Source organism: Pholis gunnellus, assembly GCF_910591455.1.
Source record: "Pholis gunnellus genome assembly, chromosome: 10".
NCBI classification, from domain to species: domain Eukaryota; kingdom Metazoa; phylum Chordata; class Actinopteri; order Perciformes; family Pholidae; genus Pholis; species Pholis gunnellus.
The window spans coordinates 6,488,721-6,514,596 of NC_136537.1; the positions used below are offsets into that span (position 1 = coordinate 6,488,721).

The window sequence follows — 25,876 nt, forward strand, 5'->3', positions numbered from 1 at the left end:
CCCTTAGTTTCCCTTTTCTTTACTAAAAGAGAACAAACAGTACGTTATAGTTCTGCAGGTCATGTAAACAAAAGGCTATAATTTCTCCACCACACTATATTTAACCAGAGTCACTTTGCAAACATTTGGAGCCGAAGTACTATGTTTAGTTGGATTGATCAAAAACACTGTCAGAGGTTCTACTACTGCTGCATGCGCCTCAAGTGAAGACGATTCAGTTTTGAAACGAATCAACAGTGAGAGCTGCTTTTGAGTAGTTTGGTAGTTTGGTAGTTTAACTGTTCGGGCACAGAGAGGTTCACAGTGGACACGTGGTTATATTGTTTGTTATTAAGGAGATTAATAGCAGCGGACATGATTTTCTTATCTCCTCAGAGGTCAGTTTCCTCGATGCTCTGCTATGTGCTGAAGTTGCATTCACGTGTTCCTCGTAAAAATGTAAACTAATTAACAGCACCCAAACCTGTAAGAAATACAATAAGAGACTCATTATATATATTCAGGCACCATGTCAGGGACGCTTTAGTGGTCTTAAAGCCTTAGAAGCTACAACTTTTTAAGGGTTTGAGTACATTTACAATGTCATGGGAGGTTGTGTAAATTCCTGGTTTACAAATAAAACATCTGAATGTCAGTGAATCGCTCACATATTAAATGTGTGCTCACAGTTCAATCAACCAAACACCATTTTATTAGTTCAGTGTCACAACTGAAATAACTTTGTCCCAGAAAGTATTTTTAAAGCTGAGCCATGTTTTAAAATCTACCTATACTTTACTTCATATTATTTGTATTTGCACTCTATTTTTTCTAAATACTACTGAACATCAGCTAGTCGCGGTAGGATTCAGGGCATTCCGAGCCACCTCTGAACGCAGCGCCGTGCAGCAGCGGACGCAGGGCAGGACCGACACAAGTAATCCAATCATTAGTCCACTACCAGCGCTGATGTCTTGGTTCCAGTCTCTGAGGGATGACTTCGTCCTGAGACCGTTTGAGGTGGAGCACACACGGTGAGTCTGCCCGCCGCGCTCACGGGGATCTCTAGATGCACTTCAGGTTCCGCGAGAGAGAAACTTTGGGCGGTGATGCTATTTATGAGAGTTATTATTGGGCTGCGGGGAATTATGACGCTGATCGATACATGCGGTCGATGCGGTGTCCGGCTACGCTTTGCTTTTGTTTGTGTATCGGCTGAAGTTGTTGAGGGAGGAGAAGTGTTGTTTTGTGTTTGGATCTCGGTCTAACGGGGCGATGTAGGTGGGCTGTTCATGGCTCTGATCATCCTCAAGAGTTCTTGAAGTCCAATGGGGAGTTTTTATTCAGGGTTTTATTTGGGACACATCTGTGATATTCTAACTGAGAACTGATTTTGCTACGCTGTATGTTTATTTGATTTTTAAAATGTTAGTTAAACTGTATGTTTGGGTGTTGGTGATCAGATAAATCTTTGCCAGCGAAATAATGAAGTCTACTCACAGATGACCCTGAAATTACATTATTCACCACAAACGTACTTTGATTTAGAGGTCACTACTTAAGCTGTTTGAATATTATAGACCTACATTTGAAGTTGTTTTCCTCCTTTTTCTTTACTTTCAGCCATTCTTCACCAAGCTGTACTACTGTGAGATAACACACACACACACAGGTGTGTGTGTGTGTGTGTGTGTGTGTGTGTGTGTGTGTGTGTGTGTGTGTGTGTGTGTGTGTGTGTGTGTGTGTGTGTGTGTGTGTGTGTGTGTGTGTGTGTGTGAGCTCAGTGTTTGGCAGCGGCAGGTCAAGGACGGTCCAGATTAAACAGTTATATTTCACTGTGTGGGAACCACTGTAATCCTGAACACAGACCGACTCAGAATAGAGTCGTGCTGTCTGTCAGCGTGAGAGGATGAAAGGCTCTATTGATCTGAGATCTGCTGATCTGACCCTCATGAGGATACACTCTCCCATCGCTGAGTATTTCTCTGTGACAACAAAGTGAACGCACGGCCTCCACAGCCCTGATAAACGGTGACGTTGGACCTCCCGCTTGCAGTACATCGAGTTAGCGTTATCACACTGGACGAGGATACACAAGCTTAAGGGGCATCAGCGCTGGTAATCTGACTGAGGAGCTTGATAAATATGAGTGTGTGTGTGTGTGTGGCCTGTCAACTGTCCCAGCCTTCCTGATCAGGAGGGCTGATCAGGTCATCTGTCACTGGGTCATTGAACAAACCCTCAGAGGTTTTACAGGGACGTCCTGTTTACTGTTCCTCGCTGTGAGGAAACAGTATCATGATAACTCACTGATACACACGTAGACATGTAGCTGTTGTGTCCTGCTCAGTGTGAGCTGGATGAGCCTCTGCTGTACTGTAGATGTCTGTGGGTTGTTTCTTCCTTTCTGTGACTCCTGAGTGAGAGTTGATTAGTGGGGCCAGTATTACTTCCTCCATCATTAAAGGGGAACTCCATCAATTGTACAAATGAAGGTTAATATGCTTGTCGAGTAATGTTTTACATGGCTCTGGAGGGTTCTCACCAGGCAGGGAGCGTCCAACTAAATGATTTTGTTGGTTGGTTGTATAGTGGGGGAATGTAGGCTCCAGCCTTTTTGGAGCTTGAGGACTAACCTGTAGGGTAACTCTGCCTCCGCTGCACAGATTTTTGATTCTTGTCTCTAAAATCTGTCTCCCAACATGTTGACATCGCCTGAAAATAAGAATCGTTTGTGTTTTCGTTCGTTACCTCGTTCGTTACCTCAGAATCTGCTTGTGGAGCGGGTCCTCTTCACGGAGCCGGCCGCCATGTTTCTACGGTAGCCCAGAGCAGACAAAGCTTTAAATGTAGGTGTTTGCACACGCCGGTCAGGAAAAGTAGATGTGTCGGGCTAAAGGTTTGTTCACAGTGGCATTCGGTTCCAACAAAAAATGGCCCAATAAAAGGATGTGATGCCTTAAGACGTCATCCAGAGTGGATTTCATTGGTGAGATCGTGGTGGAGACCCCTCTACAGTACATACGCGACTCTACTGATGCTATTAAAGGCAGAGAGGAGAGGAGGAAAAACAATCTGCAGGTAAACATAGTTTGCTGAGCTATCGTCATGAAAATTCAACCATGCCCAAACCTGACCACAAGTTCACTGACCATCCACCACAGTCGGAGCAATGAGATGCATCATTCGTGTGTTGACGCTCTATAAACGCTTCGGCTTTCAGGTTATTGGGCCGTCATCATTCAGTTAAACTCTTTGAATCGACTGCTTGTGGGCCTCCTGTTGCTGCTTCAACGCACACACACACGCACACACACACACACACACACACACACACACACACACACACACACACACACACACACACACACACACACACACACACACACACACACACACACACACACACACACAGAATACGTGTGTGAGTGAGCGAGCAAGTACATTTAAAGACTGTTTTGTTTTTATCACCCCGTTAACCTCAGCTGGGACCTGAGATGGAGAAAAGGAAGAAGAAATCTCAGCTTGCTGTGTGTGTGTGTGTGTGTGTGTGTGTGTGTGTGTGTGTGTGTGTGTGTGTGTGTGTGTGTGTGTGTGTGTGTTTTCTGTGTAGTCTCTCACACACACACACACCACCCAGTGCGACTGGCTCAGTGCAGGAGTATGATTACAGGGCTATTTACATTACAACATAGAGCGACAGAGAGAAGGGGGTGAGAGATTGGCAAACAGAGAGAGAAAGAAGATGGTTTCCAGATGTGAGGTGGAATTCAGAGAGCTACGGGGCGACTCCCTCCTCCTCCTCCTCCTCCTCCTCCTCCTCCTCCTCCTCCTCCTCCTCCTCCTCCTCTGAGCAGAGCGAGATCTGGATCAGCATGTGCACTTTGTAATGGAGAGAATAGGAGACAGAGAAACCACAAAACAGAGGAGAGGGACAAGGCGTTGCACTGCAGGGGTGGGTGAGAGGAACTGGAGCCAGCTGAGGGAAAAGAAGTGATGGAGATGGAGGAAGGGGATGGAAAGAATAAAGCAGAATGAGGAGAGGGAAGAAAAGCAGGGCCTCTTGGTCGACCACAAGTCCACAAATCTAACAGGGGGGGGTTCAGTTGGTGGAGGTTGTTTTAGTATTGGTGAGCAATAAAAATCCAGCAACATTTTTCAGAACTCTTCACCAAAACACAAAGCCTTATTCCCCAAACGCTTGTCGCCGTCATGCTTTTCTCAGGGTCTTATCTGAGCTTGTGTCTGGTGTCTTTATATATAGCATTTCAATTATAGGTCATGGTAAGATATAAGGACTGAGGGGAAAAAAAGCATAGCCCCTCATTTATTTCAGTGAGGCCCCGTTGCACACACAAACTGTACATAAGAAGTGGACGTAGTCGCCGTGATGTCCCCCACTGGTTTGTGGAACACGGTTTTGGAGCCGTAGCCATATTGGTTTTTGGCCGACGCCATCTTGGCTTTTTGCAACCAGAGGTGACACAAGAGGGTGGAGCAAAGTACAACCGACCACTGAATAAGACATTTTCAGGCAAACAAATTGCTACAATTAACTTTCATGCAGTGAAAACAAACTAAAAGGGTTAAAGTCGTAAGACAAAAAACAGCCCGGAAAACGCTGTGGTAGAGACCTGTCAATCACAAGGTAGCCCCGCCCTAAAGCAAACTCTGCTTTATGGTCTATTTGACACTAAATGGTCCATCATTTACTAAATAAACATCACGCTGTATTGAAGAAGAATTGAAACTAGAGATTGAGACCCTAAACTCATGTTTACAATGTTTACTGAGGGAATAAATCAAGTCAGAAGTTGAGTCATTTTCTCATAGACTTCCATACAATCTGACTTCTTTTTACAACCAGAGGAGTCGCCCCCTGGTGGCCATTTAAAAAGAGTGCACGTTTAAGGCATTACAGCATTTGCTTCCCTTTACAGAACCCGAGGTTGCCATCAGGTTGGGCAGGACAATGATTATACCCTGGTTATGTCCTCACTGCTATATGTTCCCGTTCTCTTTAAAAGCTCTTTCCCTTCTCATTATGCGCTCCACAATATTGTTGGCAAACCAAGAGGCATGGTTTCTTTTCTTTTTTTTTCATGCCACTGGTCAGCAGTCGTCACCGACTGTCACCATTGACACATGGCTGTCAGAGATAGCCTGGGGGTAGGGTGTCTATCTTTTCAGGCTCTAAGCCAGTCTTTGCTTGTGTGAGACTGTCTAGGCCCCAGGACATTAAACTAAAGCAGCTAAATGGAACTCAGCCATCATTCATTTCATTATTTCTAAATGTATTTTAATAACCACGTCCCTCCTACAGCCGTTTGTGTGTTCTCAAAGTCAAAAAATCAATATAAAAATCCACTACTCATGGATAAGTTTAATATTATTATTATTATTGAAAGGACAGTCCTTCAGCTTGTCTCTCTCGCTCTCTCTCTCGCTCTTTATCTCGCTCTCTCTCTTGCTCTCTCTCTCTCTCGTTTCAGGAAATACCAACATCCACTTTTTTTTTCTTCGAAGGGAAACTGACCGACATTCCTCTTGGCTCTATAAACAGAAAGCTGCATGATTGATACATGCATATACACACACGTGTATATATATATATATATATATATATATATATATATATATATACACACACACACACTCAGGCACATTTACATATTTCACGCGTTGCGCCACGCTCTTGGATCCGTTCAGACATGTTAGCATTGAGTAATTCATCCAGCACACGTACACAGAGACTTTGGATGGTTGTGTTTTGAAAATCTTCCTCTTGTTGATTTTTGGGAAGTGAAAAGCGAGTGAGAGACCAGGTGCTTCATATACTCAAAGGTCATAAATCTCCCTCCACAGGGGTGTATTTAGATGTCCTCTCAAAAGACTGAGAGCTGAGTTCATTTTCCCACTAAAAAAAGGAAAAGTAGCATTCCTGGATTGGGTGTGCTGTGACTGGTACCTGGACAATTAAAGCAACGGGTCAAATGGTTTGTGATGTGAAAGGGGTGGCGTAGTCGTGCGCAGCTTTTTAGCATCTTTCAGCTCATTGTTTTGGTTCACTCTCGCCGCTCTCGTAAGCACCAATTTACTCCGTCTGATTGAATTGACCGACTTTTACGTCAGAGGAACCAGACTGGAAGTGTTCTACATTTTTAAGCTTTTTGTTTACTGACTGTCTTTGTAGATTTATGTGCCTGATAAATTACGTTTCCTCAGTGTCTTGACATCCCCGCTGCAGCAGAGGCGGAGAGATTCCGGATGGGGAATCCCAGGATCCTGATTCCTGGAATTAATCTCGAGCAAAACCGAGACGGCGCTGAATTAATTGGTGGAAACACTGATTATCCCATACATTAAATTGGTGTAAATCCTCTGTCAACACTACTTCACCCTGAGAGGGTCCGTCCTGATGGGTCATTGGCAGTGTCATGTGGTAGACGCTCCTATAGTGAGCTGTGTGTGTGTGTGTGTGTGTGTGTGTGTGTGTGTGTGTGTGTGTGTGTGTGTGTGTGTGTGTGTGTGTGTGTGTGTGTGTGTGTGTGTGTGTGTGTGTGTGTGTGTGTGTGTGTGTGTGTAAAGGAATTTCTCAGTCGCAGCGTGCCAAAACTGATCTTAGAGACCGGGTGTTTGTGTATTATGCTGTTGAAATGGAGCTGCAGAGCTCTGGAACTGATACAGACCGACTCTGTCTTTGTTTACACTGACAAACACACACACACACACACACACACACACACACACACACACACACACACACACACACACACACACACACACACACACACACACACACACACACACACACACACACACACACACACACACACACACGCTCTGGTGACTTGGACGGCTGATATCAATTTCAACGTGTTTGGAATGAATCGCACACACAGCGGTCGGTCTGGGCACGTTGGGATTGAGAAATTCACCCCTGTATCACCACTCCTCTGTGAGTGGTTTGATGATTAATGGGATTTGGATGTTTTTGTCACTTTTTCAAGCCAGTTTTCATGCAGCCGCCTCAGCACTAAGATGCTACTCTTACGTTTAAGATTCAGTTCAGAGGTGCTATTGGATGGCACATTTTTGGAAGAAGTAAATCTTTAAACGTTTCCTTGATACCTCAGTAATCCACAGACTATTGAACCGTGTAAAGGCGTGCCTTGTCATGGGTGATGATTTAAAAAAACAAAAAACGGCCAGATAGCTAAAATTGACTCCTCCTCTCGATTGTGTGTGTCTGAGAGGTTTTAGCAGCAGGGAGTCTCTGGATCAACCCTCATGTCACCTGGCAGCCACACACGCATAAGCACTGGGAGCTGTAGTGGTTGTAGGTAAATCCAAATCCCTTATGGTGATCAACTGCGACAGGCTAATGCGCGACCGCTAGAGACGGATAGAACGATTAACACCAGGCTCTGTTTTTGCACGAGAATTTGATGGGCAGTGACATAAACGCGTTGGCCGATTCAGTGTTACCTCACACAAGCTGAACACTTTTTATAGCTTAACATACAGTAAGGGGCGATCAGATGTGAGAGAAACTTTTCATTCTACTTCATTCTACCTTCATTTTTTTGGCACAAACTACAACCTCCATTATAAAGGTCCTGACACAAGTATCTGTCAATTGAGAAAACTCCATGCTGTCATCACTAAGTGCTGTACATTGATTGACTTTGGCAGTGCAACTCCATTATGTGAAAGTAGAACAACACAGTGTACCAGGAAAGTCTATACTGAATGTAGACCAATTCAATCCAATGTGTCCCTGACAAATAAAAGTCCAATATTCACTCTGCTTTTAGCTCTGTTTTGCTCTTCACCAAGCCCAGAGGGAATATCTGGCTCAATAGCAGCTAAATGTTCCACTATGTTCACCAGCTAACAACGCTAACTTTGTCTGTCTGCTGGTTGGTGCTCAGTGAGTAGCTTACAGTGGGTTTGTCACCGTTTTTCTCATTGAAAGCAGCTGCTATGCTGCCGCTGGAAACAATGCTAATGAGAGCCGAGAGATTGATTCAAAACAATAAAGTGAAAAGTTGAGAGCCATTAAACCGAAACGATGAGCTAAAAGATGTCAGAATGCTCAGTCCACATGATGCTAGCTCACAAGAGCTAGCTAGCTACCTCATTGGCTCAGTAGCTACCTATTTCTTCCACAATACGCGTGTAAAGGGTAGGTTGATGGCCAATAAAAAGGCATGAGATAACTCAGATACACCGTCCGAATCAGTAAAAGTGTGTCAATTGTTTTCCTCGTAGTCATACAGTCTATGGTTTGCCCCAACTGTGTCTCTGGCTGCAGGGCAGTGGCTGGGGGTCGACGATGCGCTTATTAGTGAGTGAGGAGTCAGCAGGCAGTCAATGGCAATATAAAACATGAAATAAAAGCTGTTTTGAGAAAGTCTGAGTTACGGCAACCACGAGAGGTCCTTTTAGCATGCAGCCATAACTGGCCACCCAAAATATTATGCCGTTTTCTTTCAGAAGAACGGGAGGTTAGCCGTGGACAGACACACTCACTCACGGCGCAACCTGCACAGATGCACGCGCTACTGGCACAGTTTAAAATAATTTATGCATATGTTCAAACCCAGTTATTCATCACTTACAGAGTAAATTATTTTGTTCATCAGTCGAGAGACAAAGAAAGAGGATAAGGTCATGGGGGGCAGTCTCTTGCTCCCACTTTGCCTCCTCCCTCATTCCACCCTCTCTATCCTCCTCCCTCTTCCAACCTTCCTTCTGCTGCATTTCCAGCCGTGGTGACCGGGAGGAGAGGAGTGAGGCATGCAGCAGCAACTCAGTCACTCATTTAGTCAATTGTTCTCCTTCTATAGCTCACTGCTGTGTTGAACCACTACAAGGATTTTGTTCTGCACTTCTTGTGAGACGTGATTCTCCAGGAAAAGCCTTTTTTCCTGCTTTTCAGGATATTCCTGATTCATTTGAAAAGGAGATTCCTGTTTTTCAAACTTCCCTCTCATAATTCTGTGATTCTTGTGTGATATTCTCATCCCGGTATAATCCTACTTTGGATGCGGTTGTATGAGTGGTTAGGATTGATTTACTGTTGTGCCTCTAAAGTTTGGAGAAGGGAGCTCTGTGCGAGATCGGACTGTAGCGGAGCTCAAAAGGGGGAGGAACCTCAGAAGATGGTTTGACTTGGAAGAGTGAGCGGTCTTCCGTTGGTCCTCAGAAAGAAAAGGGGGTCTGATGCGAGACAACAGCACGAGGTGTTGGATTTGAGGTTTGTCTATTCGTGGACGAACCAGGGAGGAAAGAAAACATCTTTTATTTTTGCAAAGAGGGAGAAAGAAGTATTTTGTTTTTGGGAAATCTTTTACATTTCTACAACATGGCTGGGATGTATGGATGCTTCAAGAGCAGAGAGTAAGTTTCTTTTTGTAATGTCATTGTACTTTCAACTGCATGTATTGCTGGTAAATGATTATGATGAAGCACTGTTGTGATGCTCAGTTCTGTTGCACCAACAGACAATAACTCAGTCAAAATGGAGCTCCTGAATATTGCAAACTCTTGTTTTGACACACCTGACAACACAACATTACTCATCATGCACCACATTATTAAAGCTCTGTGTCACAGGATGTGAGTGTCAGTTGGCTCTTGAAAGGGATTTGCCGTTTTTCAACTCTCGTAATAGAGGCCATGGACTACTTGCAATACTTAACAGCACAGCAGGTGTTATTTCACAAGTGGACATATCTTGTACTGAAGAGCCAAATGTGCTGACCACAGCACAAATCCAACTACTGACAGAAATTACAAATCTTTTCTTAGAGCATGTTTTTTGTTTTTTTTTCTTCCCAGAGTTGACACTGTCTTTTGTTGCAGCTGTCTCATCGAATTTTTGTTTCTCTTTGTTTATTGAAAGAATCGATGGCTTGTAGTCGGCGCTGACAGTCAAGCTGTATGACTCAGAGCTCAGAGAGTGATTTTATACTGGAAGTGAATGACTAGTCAAAGATCCCAGGACCAGACTTGCTTTTGTTTTCGTTTTTACGCAAGGGAATCAGGTTGATGAATATTATCTCCCGTAAGTTGGCTCTGATGCGTGATCAGTCACATTGTTGCTCAACTGATGGCTTGATACTTGATAGCTGTGGGTACATTAGACTTCTTCCTTATTCCATTTTGAGTGTATGTTTTCTTTTATAGTTGAAAGGAGTCCTCAGTGATTTTAATGCTTTGACTTGCTATATATAGGCCTGGGCTTGGCAGTGTGATTGGACCACAGAGGGTTAGGATAATGAGGGCTTTTAGCTTTTTGACTGTAGTAAAGTAACTTAATTTGTAGCAGAGCTGTGGAGATGTGGTGTTGGGCGCACTGATACCCCCCTTTCCACTTTCTTTGTCTTGGGCCTCTCAGTCTCATGACATGACAACAATAGAAGCTTTTATGGCCCACTCAGCCGAGTTGACTTAGACAAACATTTTGTTTGTGTGTGTGTGACACAGGGAGAAAGTGAATTAGGAGTGGGGATGAGCTGCAGGACAGCTACACGCAGATCCGACTCAAGAACCACAATTGTGTTCTGCTGGAATTCGCTCAATACTGAAACAATGATGAACTCGAATTACTTCTTACTACGAACTGTCAGTACTCAAGACTGATTGTGCCTTCAAACTGAACTAATGAAGTCGCATTTTCAGCAAGTCGACCATTCATATGTTTGACATAGCGGTTAAAAAGAATAGTTAAACCAAAATCAATATAACTTGTATATAGTTCTCGGCTTCTAGGATCTCTATGGTCCCAGAAAAAAAGTGAAGTACTCGAAAGAGGCTGAAAGAAAGATAACAATAAAGGTTATAAATTGTACAAAAAATTCTGAAAATTCACGTGCAGCACTATCAAAGTGTCTTGTATGCATTCGTGGGTTCATGGAAACATAACTGTTTTCGCTAAACTATTCCTAAACAAAGCATTTTCAGAATATCCGATGAATGCATGTCTTCGCACAATAAATTCCTGCTTTGTTTAGTGGAAGAGTAGCGCCTTCAAAGTTTGTTTGCACTGATATGCTTTCATTTTATTGCGGTGCTCCGCTCACCTTAATGCCATTTGATAGAAAACTTTTACGGTGACCATAAAGAGCTTATGGAGGTAAGTAACCTGCTGTATACGATTTCTATTGTTTTTGGATGAATTACGCCTTTAAATCCTAAGAACACTGTTGAAACTTAATAAAAAATAATTGGTGTTTCCCCGTTACGTTTTAAAGAAATGTTAATGATTTCTACATAGTTTTCAAAAATTGCAAACAAATAAAAGCCAACCAAAAAATGAACTAAAGACATCAGAAAATGTCCATGTTGGAAGTGGTGAAGATCTCCTCTTTCATTTAAGTGAGGTAATTTCAGCAGCAATCCCAGTCAAACTTACTACGTGAGATAGCATTATTGTTTGCCAAACGCATTGGTGATGCCTCACTCTTAAAGTTCTCATGTTGTTTCATTACATGTGAAACAAACTGATTCAAAATATGAACAATAAGGCATAAATCTAAGGCCGACTTTCAAAACCCGTCAGCTGGAAGAAGCAGAATGGAAAGCTCGACAGGTAAAACAACCGTGAATAAACAGTTTCGCAAACGCTTAATTGGCCATAACCCGTGATGCAACATGTTACATGCTTGAATATTTCAATCCATAGAGAGCACAGCAAAAGCCGGTTTTACCCTTTAGTATTTCAGTATCTTAATCTAGTTTTGGCAAACATCAGGCGGTTTTAGGTTCGGCCCACCGGTGGTATTGAGCTCTGCAGTGAAAGTAGAAGACAGTCTTGAAGCTGACGACAAGTGTGCGTGTTCTCACTTTCTCACCAGGCCCCATCTTTCCCAGTCTTTCCCTGCTCCAACAGTCATTATGTAACCACAGTAGGTTGAGTTTGTTCAGCAGGAACGGTGATGCAGCTGTAAATGAATGTAGACTGAGCGGAGTGACTGATGAGAGTGTTTGGTCAGTTTCTGTGTCGAGTCCATTTAAGGCGTGTTGCTAAGAGCAGAGACAGGAGGAGATGGAGGAGAGAATGTGGCAGAGTAGAGGAGAGCTGGAAGACAAGAGAAACCCCAAAGAATAGTTCATGTATTGTAATCAAACCACAGGGGGTGAAAGGCAGCTATGGATTTATTTGGACAATAATGTTATTTCCAATGAAATCTGAAGCTGACTTTGACGTGACGCTGTTCCAAAGTTCATTTAGGTCCTGTCCAGTTTCGAGGAGAAGACACAGACACATAGTCCTTACATTTGACAAAATAAAACTACCAGAAGGTAATATTTTTCTAGATCTCTCAGTTAAATGTGAGCTAAGGGCGTCGCAATCTTAAATGTCTACTCCTGCATCTGATTACCAAGGCAACTGCACTTTGAATATATTATTATTACTATTAAAATATGCACCACGTTAGCCGTTAGCCCGACCTGTGGTGAGGATGGAACTGTGTCCCGAAACAGAAAAGAGCAGCATGAATACAGAAGCCGACTCTCGCATATATAACGTTAGAATTTTTCAAAAGTAACGTAAGTAACTTACACATAAAAAAAATGTAACAATAGCGAATACTGTATGACATTTCTACTGTTTGCAAGCTGCAAAAGTCTTTTTCGGGAGTAGAATTTTTTTTTTCTTTAGGTCAGCTAAACCTTTTTGCGTCAATGCAAAGTTTTCATTCAAAGTGTGGATTATCCCAAAACAGGAATGAACATATCTTTTATTTTGATGTTTGTGTAATGACGTAAGCAGTATTATCCATTCTGACCCACGCCGTTATAATAACATACTTGGGAAGTCTTGAGCACTAACTCTTGCTACTAATACTACTGACTGCTGCTACTTTCTCAAATCTCTTTTGCATTGAACTCCATGGGAAAGTCAAAGTAACGGCGACATTCTTCGGAGCACAAGGCTGAAATGTTCTGAATAATTTCCTCCCTAGTCACCGTCTCCTGCTGACTATGCAGGCGTTAAATGGTTGAATGGGTCAAGGGGAAATACCGCGGTTTTAAAGGCCATGTTCCCAACAAGGCATGTGCGGTTGGACGAGAGACGGAGGAACAGACAAAGAACGAGAGAGGAGGGATGGTGAGATAATGACACCGGAGGAAACAGAATGAAGAGACAAAGAGGGGAGGGGGGGAACAAAGACGTGTTGGTGTGGGGCTGTTATCTGGCCCCATTCTTTATATATTTCTCATATCCTTTTATGGTGCTCTGGCTCAAGTAATGGAGATGGGTTAGACAATAACAAAACTTGTGTAAAAGCTTTTTAACATCTGGGGAGAGCGTAATAAGAGAGTGAAGGATGTGGCTGCTGCCCTTTTTACGTGCTGTTCCCAATTAATGTTTTATTAGATAACATGCAGAGGGACATGTGACAAGATGGCAGGAGGAAACAGCCAGTCTGGACCTTGCACAGCGTTCAATAAACCATTCCAGATTGAACCAGATCCAGGAAAGGCTACTTTACGTCGTAATTTGATGACCGTTTGACATATTTGCTTTCTTGCCAAGAGTTAAATGAGATTATTGATGACATCTGTCATGTCTCTACGCTGAATATGTAGCTAGAGACAGAAAGCCACAAAGACTGGACTGACAGCAAAACTCTAGGAAGTCATTGGCCCAGTCAAGAAATAGTGCCAGCACGTAACTCTCCATAACACCATTGATTTTACATTTCGTTTTTTTGGACAGATTACACGAAACAAGATATAACATGATAATAAGTTAGCCTATGTTCACACTTTGAGCGAAATAAAGTAACAAAACGGCCAAGCATGGCCAGCTACATTGTCGCCAATTCGCCGTTGAAGTGTTGCTCAAGTGCTCGTTGACGTACTTTTGTCGGTAAATAGGCTGAGCAATAGAAACTGACTCAGGCATTCTTTTAGACGGAATGAAACGGGGTGAAACGAAAACATATTGGTTGATGCTTCACCGCCTCATTGGAGCACCGAAAATAGTCAAGAACAGCTCAGTTTAATGTCACCGGCTTCCATTGTCTTGTAGCCAAATTGGCATCTGAGGTTTGATCAGCTCAGGTTACCTGATAAGTTTAGGATGATGTGAATCGTCATTCTAGGTCTGATTTTTGCTCATGATCAAAACAAGTCTTATTTTACTATAGAAAATGCTCAGGCTGTTATTCATTAGGTTATTACAATTGCATTTTGGGTATCGAGTTACTTTAAAAAAAGAAAAAAATGATTTGCTGAAATTCATTCCAGCTGTTCTCAGGAAAGCTTTGGTCCGGTCCTTCAGTCTAATGAAGGCGCTCTGATCCTAGCATGACTCTTAGCATGTGCACAGTAAAGAAAAGCGAGAGATTGGAGATGAGATCAGACTCATTCGTATCTATTATGTCTAAAAGAATTACCTGTAAAGTGTCTGTGTTATTCCAGCATGTCAACACAAACACATATTGAAAATATGGCAAATTGAAATGTTTAAAATGGACACGTCTTTAAATTGCATACTGCATGGTATATGCTCTCTAAGTTGACATGCATGCTGCTTATGTCTGTATATACAACATGTCTTGTCTCTGTAGCTATGTCTGTACCCAGTGGCTAATCTCAGTCGGCCAAGTTCATTGTTTCAGCTGACTGGAAAAATCCTTCTCCTCTTTCTTTCTCTCCGTGGAAATTGAAGGCTTGCGGCCCGTCACAGACCCACTAACATCATATTACCGCGGCCAATTCATCTGCACCGCCTCGGCTCGGCCTCTCATCGCCGCTCACTCTGCCAGGACTCAAGTCCAGGGCTCGTTTTTTTGCATGGGGAACATATTCTTCAGCTCTCTGGCCAAGCACTTAAAAATAGGTCTTTGACTGGTCTTTTGGGGGTTTCCCAACGGACTCCTCGCCGTGATGTACTGATGGTGCTCATTGCTATTGAAATAACAGACTGAATACTGTAGACAGAGTTTAAATTGTCCACATTAGACCCATCACAGGGATCTTCACCTCGAACATCCCGATCTTTTTAGAGTTTTTATGCGTGTTGTTCTCAGGGCATCATGAATTCAAAATAGATGTTCTTGGTAATACTACAGATTTGGAAAGCCCACACTGACGGCATGTGAATGAGTAGCCCTGCTTCAAGGGATGGATTGTGTGACAGAGAACAGAATTTCATTCATAAGCAGTGTTCGCTACTTCGGCTCTTAACTGCTCTCCCATGACTGAGGTTTAGCTTTGTTTTTACTGTGTACATCCACACAGCTAAAGGAAATCTAATGGGAAATTGTTACTGTAACATAATCGCGTTATCTCAGGGAGGAAGCATTAAACATCTCTTGAACTGGTCCCAGTTACGACCACTGAAACTCTGCAGCGATGGACGTCAGCGCTTAAGGGGTTTTACTCGGCAGCGTCCAAATATCTGGGTTAAAAGCTGCCGTACACAGTAGGCTACTTTTCTAAGCTCTGCCTCTGCTGCTGATTCATTGTAAATACTCTGCGCTCCCTAATTGCTGTAGTAATGTAGTACGGTCCATATAAGCCTAATTTAGTGCAAGTGGAACAGAAGGATTAGCACTGGAGTGGAGTGGATTTGTGTTGTAAAAGCTCAAAGTCCAATATAGGATTTACTATAGAAGCCTCTATGTTACCAGATTTAATTAACCCTTTCAGCATCCGCAGATACATGCCTGTAGGCAGAGAAATCATTTCAGATCATCATGAATGGGTTTGTTAACAATATTAGAAGCTTATTTTTTTGACTGTATACCATTGTGGGGGGGGGGGGGGGTCTTCATTGTCGCCGCAGTCAGCCATCATGTCAGACATCTGCATGTCTTAGCTGACAAGAGCCAATTAGTCTGCACCGTAAGCCTGTGGTGACTGGTTCCATTGAGGGATTAAGGCTGGACTAGATTGGATTTGTTCTACGTCAGAAGGACAGGAACCCAGTGGACAAAGTCAACTTATAGTCATCTGTGACAAAAGAGCTCAGCGTTCATTTCTACCCAACATTCAGGTTTTTCTGCTAATCAGTCGTGTTGCTAGATCATGGTAGACCCGGACGTGGTTCTGTCCAGTAGGGCTGGGTATCGGGAGATTAAAAATACCAGTACCAGGACCCTTAAAGTGATGCCAATGCCAATAGAGTACTTCAATCGATACCCATGTGAATGGAAGCGTTCAGTTGTGTAAAATGCCGACAACACAGCATTAATTTCTGTGTAGAATAGCAATATTTTCAAACGTTTTGGTGGCATCTCGACACGCTGAACTGCCAATCCGTCAAATACACAGCGCTGGACTTCACCGCATCAAAGACTGTATGGGTTGTAGCTGCTGCTGTAGTGGGCCAATCAAACCTTGCATTACATCGAAGAGCGTTTGTGGTGATTGGCTGCGAGAAAAACAATCATTTTTTTCTAGATCTGAGTACAAAAAAGATCAAATGCGGGTATGGTTTGACTGGAGAAGTTTCAATACTACATGGTACTGGGTATCGTGTGTGTGTGTGTGTGTGTGTGTGTGTGTGTGTGTGTGTGTGTGTGTGTGTGTGTGTGTGTGTGTGTGTGTGTGTGTGTGTGTGTGTGTGTGTGTGTGTGTGTGTGTGTGTGTGTGTGTGGTATGCGTGCTCACTCTGTGTGGGTGTTAATAAGGTTATTTCATGTGCCTAATAAAGGCTGAACCCCTACTGGTCAGAGTAGCTCTACGTGCTAATCCATGTTACATAATGAGCGGGACACACACACAGACACACAGTCTCTCTTTCTCTGTCTCTCATGCACAGATGCAACCTTGGTAACTTCCTAATGTGCCTCAAAGTGTAGTGCAACATAGCAGACGTTTCCGAAATAAAACTTAAGTTATTAAACAGCTGCTAGCAAGATGTCATGGAACAATGCAAAATGGAAAAAAAGTATATCATGTAAAAGTGGCCTGAAAGAAAACACTAGTTGAAATAGCCAGAACAATAAGTAATCAAGGACCCAAGGTTGCTGTTGTGGTTTAGCATTATGTCAAATAACAAGTTCAGATCTACAAAACAATGTCACTTGCGTACATGAGAATGTAAAGTGAAGAGGGAGCTCCAGCTCGTTAAATGTCTTTGCTGGACTGTGAAATATTGTTTCAATGTTATGAGAAAAGAGTCTCTGCATGTTCACAAGGTCTCCACACCCTCTCCAACATGTTGCGCTGTAATATTATGTTTTACTGCTTAGCTACCGCTGTAACTTGTGTAATATCGACTGTGAGCCTGTTTCTAAAGCTCTTTTCAGACAGATCACATCTGAATCAATGGATGTAATGTAAACTGCGGGATATACTATACGTTAGTGTTGTAAAAAAAATATCGATACACTTGCGTTTCGCAATGTTATGTTTTGTGATACTGTATTGACTCTTAAAAATGTATAGTTTTTGAGAGTCACCACTGATTCACACAGGAAGGCCTCAGTGTTTACTGTAAGTCTGTTTTCTCTCTCGTCCTAATATTCGTCTGTTTATCTAACTGACTCTTCTTTACTCTCATGCTGCTCTTTCCCACAACCCCTCTCTTTGACCCCCTGCCCTCCCCCCATGTTTGTCCCTGTCTCTTGTGTTTTCTCACTGTCTTCCTCAGCTCTTGCCTTCTTTCACTCCCCCTTTGCTCCGTATTTATGTGTCCCATACTCACCCTCTCATCTATAATTCTCTCACCTTGTCGATTCACTCTTCTCTTTTCAAATCTGTCTCTCTCCCCATCATCCCTCCATCCTCGTAGATGAAGCGGAGGATGTCACCATGGGGAACCAGCTTTGGAAGTGGGCGCAGGTCAGTCCTTTTGACCCCTGACCCTCTGACCGTGAACTTGATACTTAGCCGTGAAACTGTCCTTCTACTGTTATTTAGGACGATTCATTTTGGGAAATGCGCTCATCTGCTTTGGTGCTGAGAATAAGATGAGACGATTGATTCTGTACCACATTCATATCTGTGTGGCGCGAGAGCCGGGAGTCGATTAGCTTGCTGTAGCCTAGCTTAGCTAGCGTTAGATGGTTATAGTTTCCTACATAACTGCTCTTAAAACAACAACTTGTCGTTTTTACATTTCTTTTTATGAATGGAATAAACAAATGGGACACCATGTGTTAATTAATGAGCTTTTGAGGTGTACGTTGGCAGATTTGTGAACTTTGGATGGAGCCATGCTAGCTGTTTCCCCCCCGCTCCCAGTCTTTATGCTAGCTTAAACTAACTGCCTCCTAGCTTCAGCTCCACCTAAACGCACAAACATTAAGAGTGGCATTGATCTTCTCATCTAACTCTCATCAAGAACAAGAAGACTATTTTCCACGATTGAAATATTCCTTTACAGTAGCATATGCATCATCTGTAATATTTCCAGTGATTCCATTCATGGGATACTTTTCTTTACTCGGCAGTTGTAAAATGTCAGACTCATATAATGATATGGTTATTTAGTTCCCCAAATATAAGAGTACATTTTAAAATGCCAATAGCCTTTGCCTATTTTGGTATGTTCAGTTTGCTCACCTGTTGATACATAACGTCCTGTGCTGGTGTTATTGGGTGCTTGGACTGGTTTCACTTCTCTCATTGGCACTTCATTGTCTCTTGAGTTCATATAGACAACGTACTACATGAATGTTGGTGTGTGTTTCAGTATCTGTTTCCTAGAGATGTTATTAAGGCTCTTTTGGCTGTAGCGTCTTCCTGTGGCATCAGACAGGAAATGGATCAGTCCAGCACTATCGGCTCATAACAGCACCAACAACAGCATCAGCAGCGTGCGTCTTTGTTTATGGCCATGTGCTGCGATAATGTGAACGTCAAAATAGTGTTTATTAAAGAAGTGATATCACAGACTGTTGCAGTTTACATCAGTCCTTTCTCTCTCGCTCTGCTGTAGACGATGAGGAAGGTGAAGGTGGTTCTCATGACTTTAACAAGAGTGAAGATGATGATGGTCATAGCTAATGGTTGCGTAACAGTAACACTGACGAAAGCCCTTCAGCACGTCAACAACCCCTCTGGAATGTTCCATCTGTTTCTTGAACACAAACTCACTGTAAACACAGTTGACAAGAAGGTCTCCAGCCGCTTCCTTAATGGAGAGGAAGAGCGAGTACACACTAACCGCAAACGTGGAAAATATGGCGGTCTTGTAAACTTTTTTTAAAAAGGAACTGAAGAAATAACAAAAATGTCTCCGCAAGTTTAAACATATTTTCCTAATTTTATCCTTTGTACCTTAAGAGCTTCTTGTCGCTATTGTTTACAGTTAGGCAAACTATTTTAGTGCTTTAACATTGAAACCAAGGTCATCAGTTAAGTGACATGTGAGGCATACAATTATGTTATTTGCAATATTAACACTAGATTTTAGTAATATCATGTAGTTCGTATAATTAAAAGTTGCTCAGTTTGTTTCTTTCCTCTGTGTTATAGAAGCAAGAAATGATCTTAAGACAGAAAATAATTTTAGTTCATTCTTTGATCCTTCTTCATATCAGTGTCATTTGCATTTATTTCCTATCATAACAAGTCTGTAACAACGTTAGCATGCTTACATTAGCCAATTAGCACTACACACAAAGTACAGCCGTGGCTGATGGGAATGCCGTTATTGTTTAGTCATAAACCAAAGTATTGGACAGATTGATGGTGGTGATGATGATGATGGTGCTGGAGGATTCGTTCTGGGGCCAGTGAATGTCTGTACACAATTCCATAGCAATCCATCCAATATAGTTGTTGAGGTATTTTTAAAGCGTTTTCAAAGAGTTCAAAGAGCCGACCACATGAGAAATGAAATGAAATTCGGTCACCCAGGTCTGTGAAAAATAGGGCAGGCAGGTGGGTTTTTGTTTAGTTGCATTACTGCACATCTGTGTTGCCTTGTAGTAGCCCCTAACTGCTGTTTTGGAGGCTGGATGGTTTCAAACTTATTATCGTCTATCGTCTAGCATATGACTCAGCTTCCTGCCAAATTGCACAGGAAATCTTTTCTGTAAAGCACATAGTTAATTCAATTAGAGCCTAGAATATAGTCATGTAAAACTTGGTGACTTAATGATCCCTCTATGAGAGAGCAGCTAACTGGTTCAGCAAGCTGGAGCTAAACTGATTTAAAAACTCAAAAACAAACTGGGGGTTTGCGATTATGATTTATTTTGAAATGTGTCCGATACTAACCTCTGTCGTCTCGTGCTGTTATGTTCACTTAGCAGCCTGATGCTGCTGCGCTCTCCGAGCAATAACAAGATATCAGTTGGTGATGGGAATTCGTGTCTGTTTGAATTTGTGTCAGGGGATACTGGGCATCCGTCGGTGCCAAGACGTGAGCGTTTCGGCTGACGGAGGTGGATGGCAGAGCAGAGCACTGGAAACATAGCCGAGATGCCTCTGTAGAGACTGTTTGGATTGGACTGGGGATGGGCTTTAGGTCGGACTGAAGTGTAACATAACAGCTCAACTTTTAAGGAGTGAAGAGGTAGAGCGGTGGTAATGCATGTAGGAGTTTATCCAACAGGCTTTGAAAATGGTTCATAAGGCAGCGGCTTGTTACAGACGACTGTGTGATCCTTCAAATGAACTTGCTCTGTCCGTTCAGTCCTGTGTGAGATTTTGCCACCTGCTCATGCCAAGCCACTTTTACTGGCAGACACGTCACTCCCAAAGAGGACTTTAATCACATTGTAATCCAGCGAGCTGGATTACAATGTTCTTGATTGAATAATTTAATTTGTGCTTTTTGGCTACCTAAAGAAAATAGTTTGTATTATATATTGTATTGTACCAACAGTATAAATCAATCCAATTAGTCGTGTTATCGTCACATTATTGGACGAATGTTTTATTGGGGAGCAGCTGAGCTCATCAATCTCTCTCCCTGTCTTGCAGCAGTGACAGCGCTGCCATGGCATCAGGACCTCCAGATGTGATGGCCAATCAGGAGCCTGCTGAGGTCGTGGAAGAGTGCTCAGGTACCCATTTGATTAAATGTTCAGTTAAAAGAAGCGTGATTTCGCTGAGAGAGGTACATTTTCCCAAAAGGTTGTAGTTTGAATTTCAAAATCTGTGACACCCAAGACTAAATGTTTAACTCTTTCTGAGGTTTTTGATGGGTCACTAATTGGTGTACATTTTAGTAGGAACACCCACAAGTGCTAGATTTGAATACAACCAACTGAAACTATGTATGTGCTATGAAGTCGAAATGGTTTCTTAGGAACAGCTTGGACCAAAATCACTGACTATATTATTGTCAGAATGGGTGGGCACTGGGTAGTATCATAGGGAAGTCTAGATCATATCAGCAATGAGAATATGTACACAGACGCAGCAGAGAAGATCAGGCCAGCTTCAACAATCTAGATCTAGATCCTCGCTGCTGTTGGCAGGAAATGAAGGAACAGCGAAAGCTATCGTCATCTCTCTCACACACAAACACACACAAAGCCCAGATGCACACTGTCGATACAGATGGATAGCACACATGCTGCTGATATTATGGAAACAAAGAAGAAGTGCATTGGCAGGTCAGAGTGATGTGAAGGCACAGCAGGGATTTTAGTGCTGTTAAGATTATTGGACGGTCCAACAATGTGGAAACATTTCTAAACTAGCTCATCTTTTAATTCTGATATTTCAGTGTAACTGTATAATTGCAGGAAACAGACCATTACCACTAGGTTTAGTGAGTCACTTCTATTAGGGAGAGCTGAACATCTGGCGTGACTCCACAGATCACGATGTCTGCCAGTCATGTCCATAACAATCTGTTGGGGTTGAGCCGGTGTCGGTGCCAGACCAGCAGCTTATCGCTGACTGGTGCCCAGTTTAATGGGCCGTGTTTTAGTTGGATCTGCAGTTTGAGAGGTTTGGAGTCTGTAAATAGAAGTGATACGAGTTTAGGCCTGCTCCTTTCATGGCAGGATTTTGCAAACAAGCATAAATCAGAGTCAAAGTTTATGTTCATGTATTACTCTTTAAACCAGGGGTCTCAAACTCATCTTCACTCTGGGCCCCATCAGCATCACGGTCGCCCTCAAAGGGCCGGTTGTATATGTAAGACTGTGTAAATGTAACTTCTCCTAACATATTGGTAAATAACTGTCTCTGCATTTGATTATTGTTTATTCAAGTGTAAAAATATTGTACATGCAGTTATATAAATGTAAAAATATATTTAAGCACATTTCTGTTATTATAACTTAAATCCTTTTAATTTAGGGTTAAGAAACCCACATTACTCTATCAAATGTATCTATTTAAATAAAGGTTAAATACAAAATAAAAAAAATAAAGATCAAACTTTTAAAGAAAATATCAAAGACAAATATCAAACACAAGTTATTACAATAACTTTGTTCAAAGCTTAAAATCCTTGCAAGGGTGCGTTTGCACAATCCCACGTGAAGTATTTCATGTGTCGTAAAGCCACGTTTGAAGTCGTCTTCAGTGTACTCACAATACATTTCCATGTCAAATGTAGAGTAACCTATGAAGAGCTGCTTCTATGACTGTTTTAAGTATCTCATAATTTTGACTTTCTATCTCATAATTTTTTTTTTTTTGCTGGCGGATTCGCGGGCCACATAAGATGACGGGCCTTGAGTTTGAGACCCCTGCTTTAAACTTACTTCGGAAAGAAATCAGTATAAAAATGGTGTTGATTTGCAATAACATAAATGTTTTCCAGTGGGTATGAATTTGGCTCTAACTTTTAGAGGAACACGTGTACTGAAATCTCTCGTGCAAAATACTACCTTTGGCAGAAAACGTGTGTTTTCTGTAGGACCCCATTGCTCATTGTAAGAGGCTGATTTAAAGGAATGTGTTGTTTAGCTTATATATTCCAACGTACACATGCTGACAATAATTGTGACAATATGTCGACCTGTTCTCTTTAGTTATACATTTAGAGCACTAGAATACACCGCAGACCCCTCCATCCTCTCCCCACCGCCTCATCTTCCTCTTCCTCGTGTCATTTCTGGGACAAAATAACAAATGTTGCGTTTAGAATCCATCCAGCTCTCCTGACGTCCACCATGACCTGACCCCAAACCAATGTAGAGATGTTTTAGGTTCCCTCTCCTCCTGTTTCTCGCTCTGCCCATGACACTGTTTCCCTGTCAAAGGTCACCATCGTCTCACCGTGTAACCCGGGGTCATGCCCTCTAATAAAACTGCCTTGAAATCGCCATGATGTTATTTTTAACATGTGAATGTAGTCATGTTTTTTACTGAGAGAGTTTATATAAAAGTATCTCAGAGCTACAATGACCATGGAGCTCCACTGACCTTCCATTGAGGCAGTGGCCTTTTTCGTCTCTCTGAGTGCAGACCTTTAACTTAATAGTGTATTGTGCCTAAAATAGCACAATAAATAGCACCGTCGGCTGGTGTTTCCCCCTGATTTTTTCATCTTGGCAGTGCAGAAAGGCCTCTGAGGCATCATGAAAAGCTGGTTGGAAGCAGAACAGAACAGACAGAAGAGGGGAGAGTTTGCAGCCAACAGTTCTTCATAGAAATCATCTATCTCTAATTTGTGGCAACTCATCAAAATACTGTGGCAGGTGCTCTATTTAGCCCTCCATGCAGACGGTTTGTGACTGCAGTTTGATTTTTGCACTTCATTTTTGTGATGCTTTGTATGATATGTATCAAATAACACACATGACGGCTCAAAAGAAAAGAAAGCAAGCGGCTTGTATATGTACGTAGGATACAAAATGTCAAATCTGTAGCGTAACAAATAAGCGTGACGTGGTCTTTAGCAAATGACCCAGAAATCGTACACGTCTTGGCGTTTTGTAGCAGGCTGAGATTCCAGACATTTTTTCACTGTGATTTATTTCAAACCAGAAAGTGTATATTTAGAGAGAGGAAGGAATGCTGAAGGATTCCCCGCAGGGTGAAAGACAGAAATTACAACGCTTGTGTAGAAAGAATGTGTCTCTCCAAAAGCATTTTTATGACCCAGGGATATGAATTTGTTTCCCTCTGTTTTGTGTCACAACTCATCATTTCTCCACCGCAGGTACTCCAAATTAGTTTTTGCAACAATAAGGAAGTTTCCATCTGGGATGAGTATTTAGTCTGTATTTTCAATGTTTATTTACAATCCCTCCACAAGGCCAGTTGGTCCACTTTGGTCTAACAATTGGATGGATTTTCATGACATTTTGTTCAGACATTCATTGTCTCCAGAGGTTGAAGTTTTTTTGGACTGGGACTGCTACAATACCTGCTACACTAATGACATCAACCTCAGCTGTACCATGTGTTTAGTTAGCAAATGTTAATGTGCTAAACTGATAAGCTACGATGCTGGTATGTTGTCTGGCTAAACATCAGTATGTTAGCATTGTCACTGTGTGCATTTTAGCATGCTGACGTTAGCGTTACGCTCAAAGCATGATCGTGCTAAATGGCTGTACACTCTCAGTGGGCCGAACACAGCCTGTTGCTTCAGGTACCAGCTAGACATTAAATAGATCCAGAAAGTCCAGTTTGAGGATCTGGTCCAGGAGTTTGAAGGTCTATGTGTTGAGACAGCCCACGGCCCTGCTGGATGAGGACCAGGGGGCAGTTCAAGTTCTGGATGAGCACCTTGCTGACTGAATGCAGTGAAAGCACTTTGTAGCTGTTTAAGGAGTTATAAAAGAGTTGTTGAGTTTTTCCACTGTGGTGCTAATGGAGGTGGACTCACTGGGGGGGCAGTGGAGTGTGTGTCTGTCTTTACATGAATCTCTGTGTAAACACACAGTGTTGGTGTGGAGTTTCTCCAGGGATGCCTACCTGGGACTTTACAGCCAACTAATTGCTCAAACTGGAGTTCATACGAGGGCAGTGTGTAAAGATGCTGTGTGTGTAATTGTCTCATTAACGTATCACTGGGCAGGTAGTTATAAAGAGTGCTGTCAGAGGAGGGTAACTTCAACCAGGTTCTTACATTTGGTTTATTTTTTGTCATTTTTGCCTTCACAGGAAAGAAGAAGTCCAAGTTCCAGACGTTTAAAAAATTCTTCGCCAGGAAGAAGAGAAAGGAGCCGCCGGCCGCTGGAGCAGACGCGGGGCTTAAAGCCAGCCAATCGAGCGACAATGTCAGCAAAACATCCCAAAATAACACGCTCATTCGATCAGAGAAGGATAAGGGCTTTGGGTAAGATCAGACACATGCATACTTACCCAAAGAACACACGATAACGCTTATTCAAACATTGACACAGTTACATACACATGCTAAGTGCCTGTCAACGGGACTAAAAACGGATTTAAATACATCTTTGTGGTTTATACGGGAAAGGTTAATGGTTTGTTTAAGGCTACATTTTGCATTTTTAAAAAAACAGTTGATCCACCCAAATGGATATGAATTCAGTTCTGGCAATATCACCTTGTTTTTTTCAAAGATATCCCTAAACCGTCCTGTATTTTATTCAGCCACCACTTATTGTAAGTGTTTTTAAGAGCTTCACCAACAAAACATAGCCGCCGCTAGTTGATACCAATTTAATTTTCCTGCAGCCCAGTATTCTGTTCCTACACAGTTGGTTGGTTGATTCCTCTGTCCATTTAGATAAATGCCTCCTCTTGTGTGAAAAAGATAATTTAAGAAAGGAAGATCATGTTTTAACATCCATTTCCTGTCCTTCCTCAGCTGAGCCTCAGCTTCCTGTTTTCGTAACAAGAAGCGGAATGTCTTCCTGTGGACAGTCCTAATTTCCTTTGTTTCCCTAAGCTGTGCCACTTCCTGCATCGGCTACTCTTGACTTTTCCTCGGTGTCGCAGGATATGTCTGCTCCAAATTGATCGAAGTTGTTCTGTGTTCCTCCTCCTAGTCATTAGGGGAGTTGGCACAATCGACAAACAAAAGCAGAAA

At 42.4% G+C, this 25,876-nt stretch overlaps 1 protein-coding gene across 2 annotated transcripts in view; it reads left to right on the plus strand.

Moving 5' to 3' along the window:
* Positions 1-942: 942 nt before the first annotated feature.
* LOC306702337 (uncharacterized protein) overlaps positions 943-25,876 on the plus strand; it is a 37,635-nt gene continuing 12,701 nt past the window's right edge. Inside the window, exons 1-3 of one of the 2 annotated variants that reach the window (XM_079167928.1) lie at positions 943-1,013; positions 20,887-20,969; positions 24,982-25,156. In XM_079167928.1, coding sequence (XP_079024054.1) covers positions 949-1,013; positions 20,887-20,969; positions 24,982-25,156 — 323 coding nt within the window. In that variant the 5' untranslated portion in view covers positions 943-948. Of the gene's footprint in view, positions 1,014-9,225; positions 9,385-20,886; positions 20,970-24,981; positions 25,157-25,876 lie in introns of those variants that run through there. The other variant, XM_079167929.1, reaches the window with a different exon arrangement.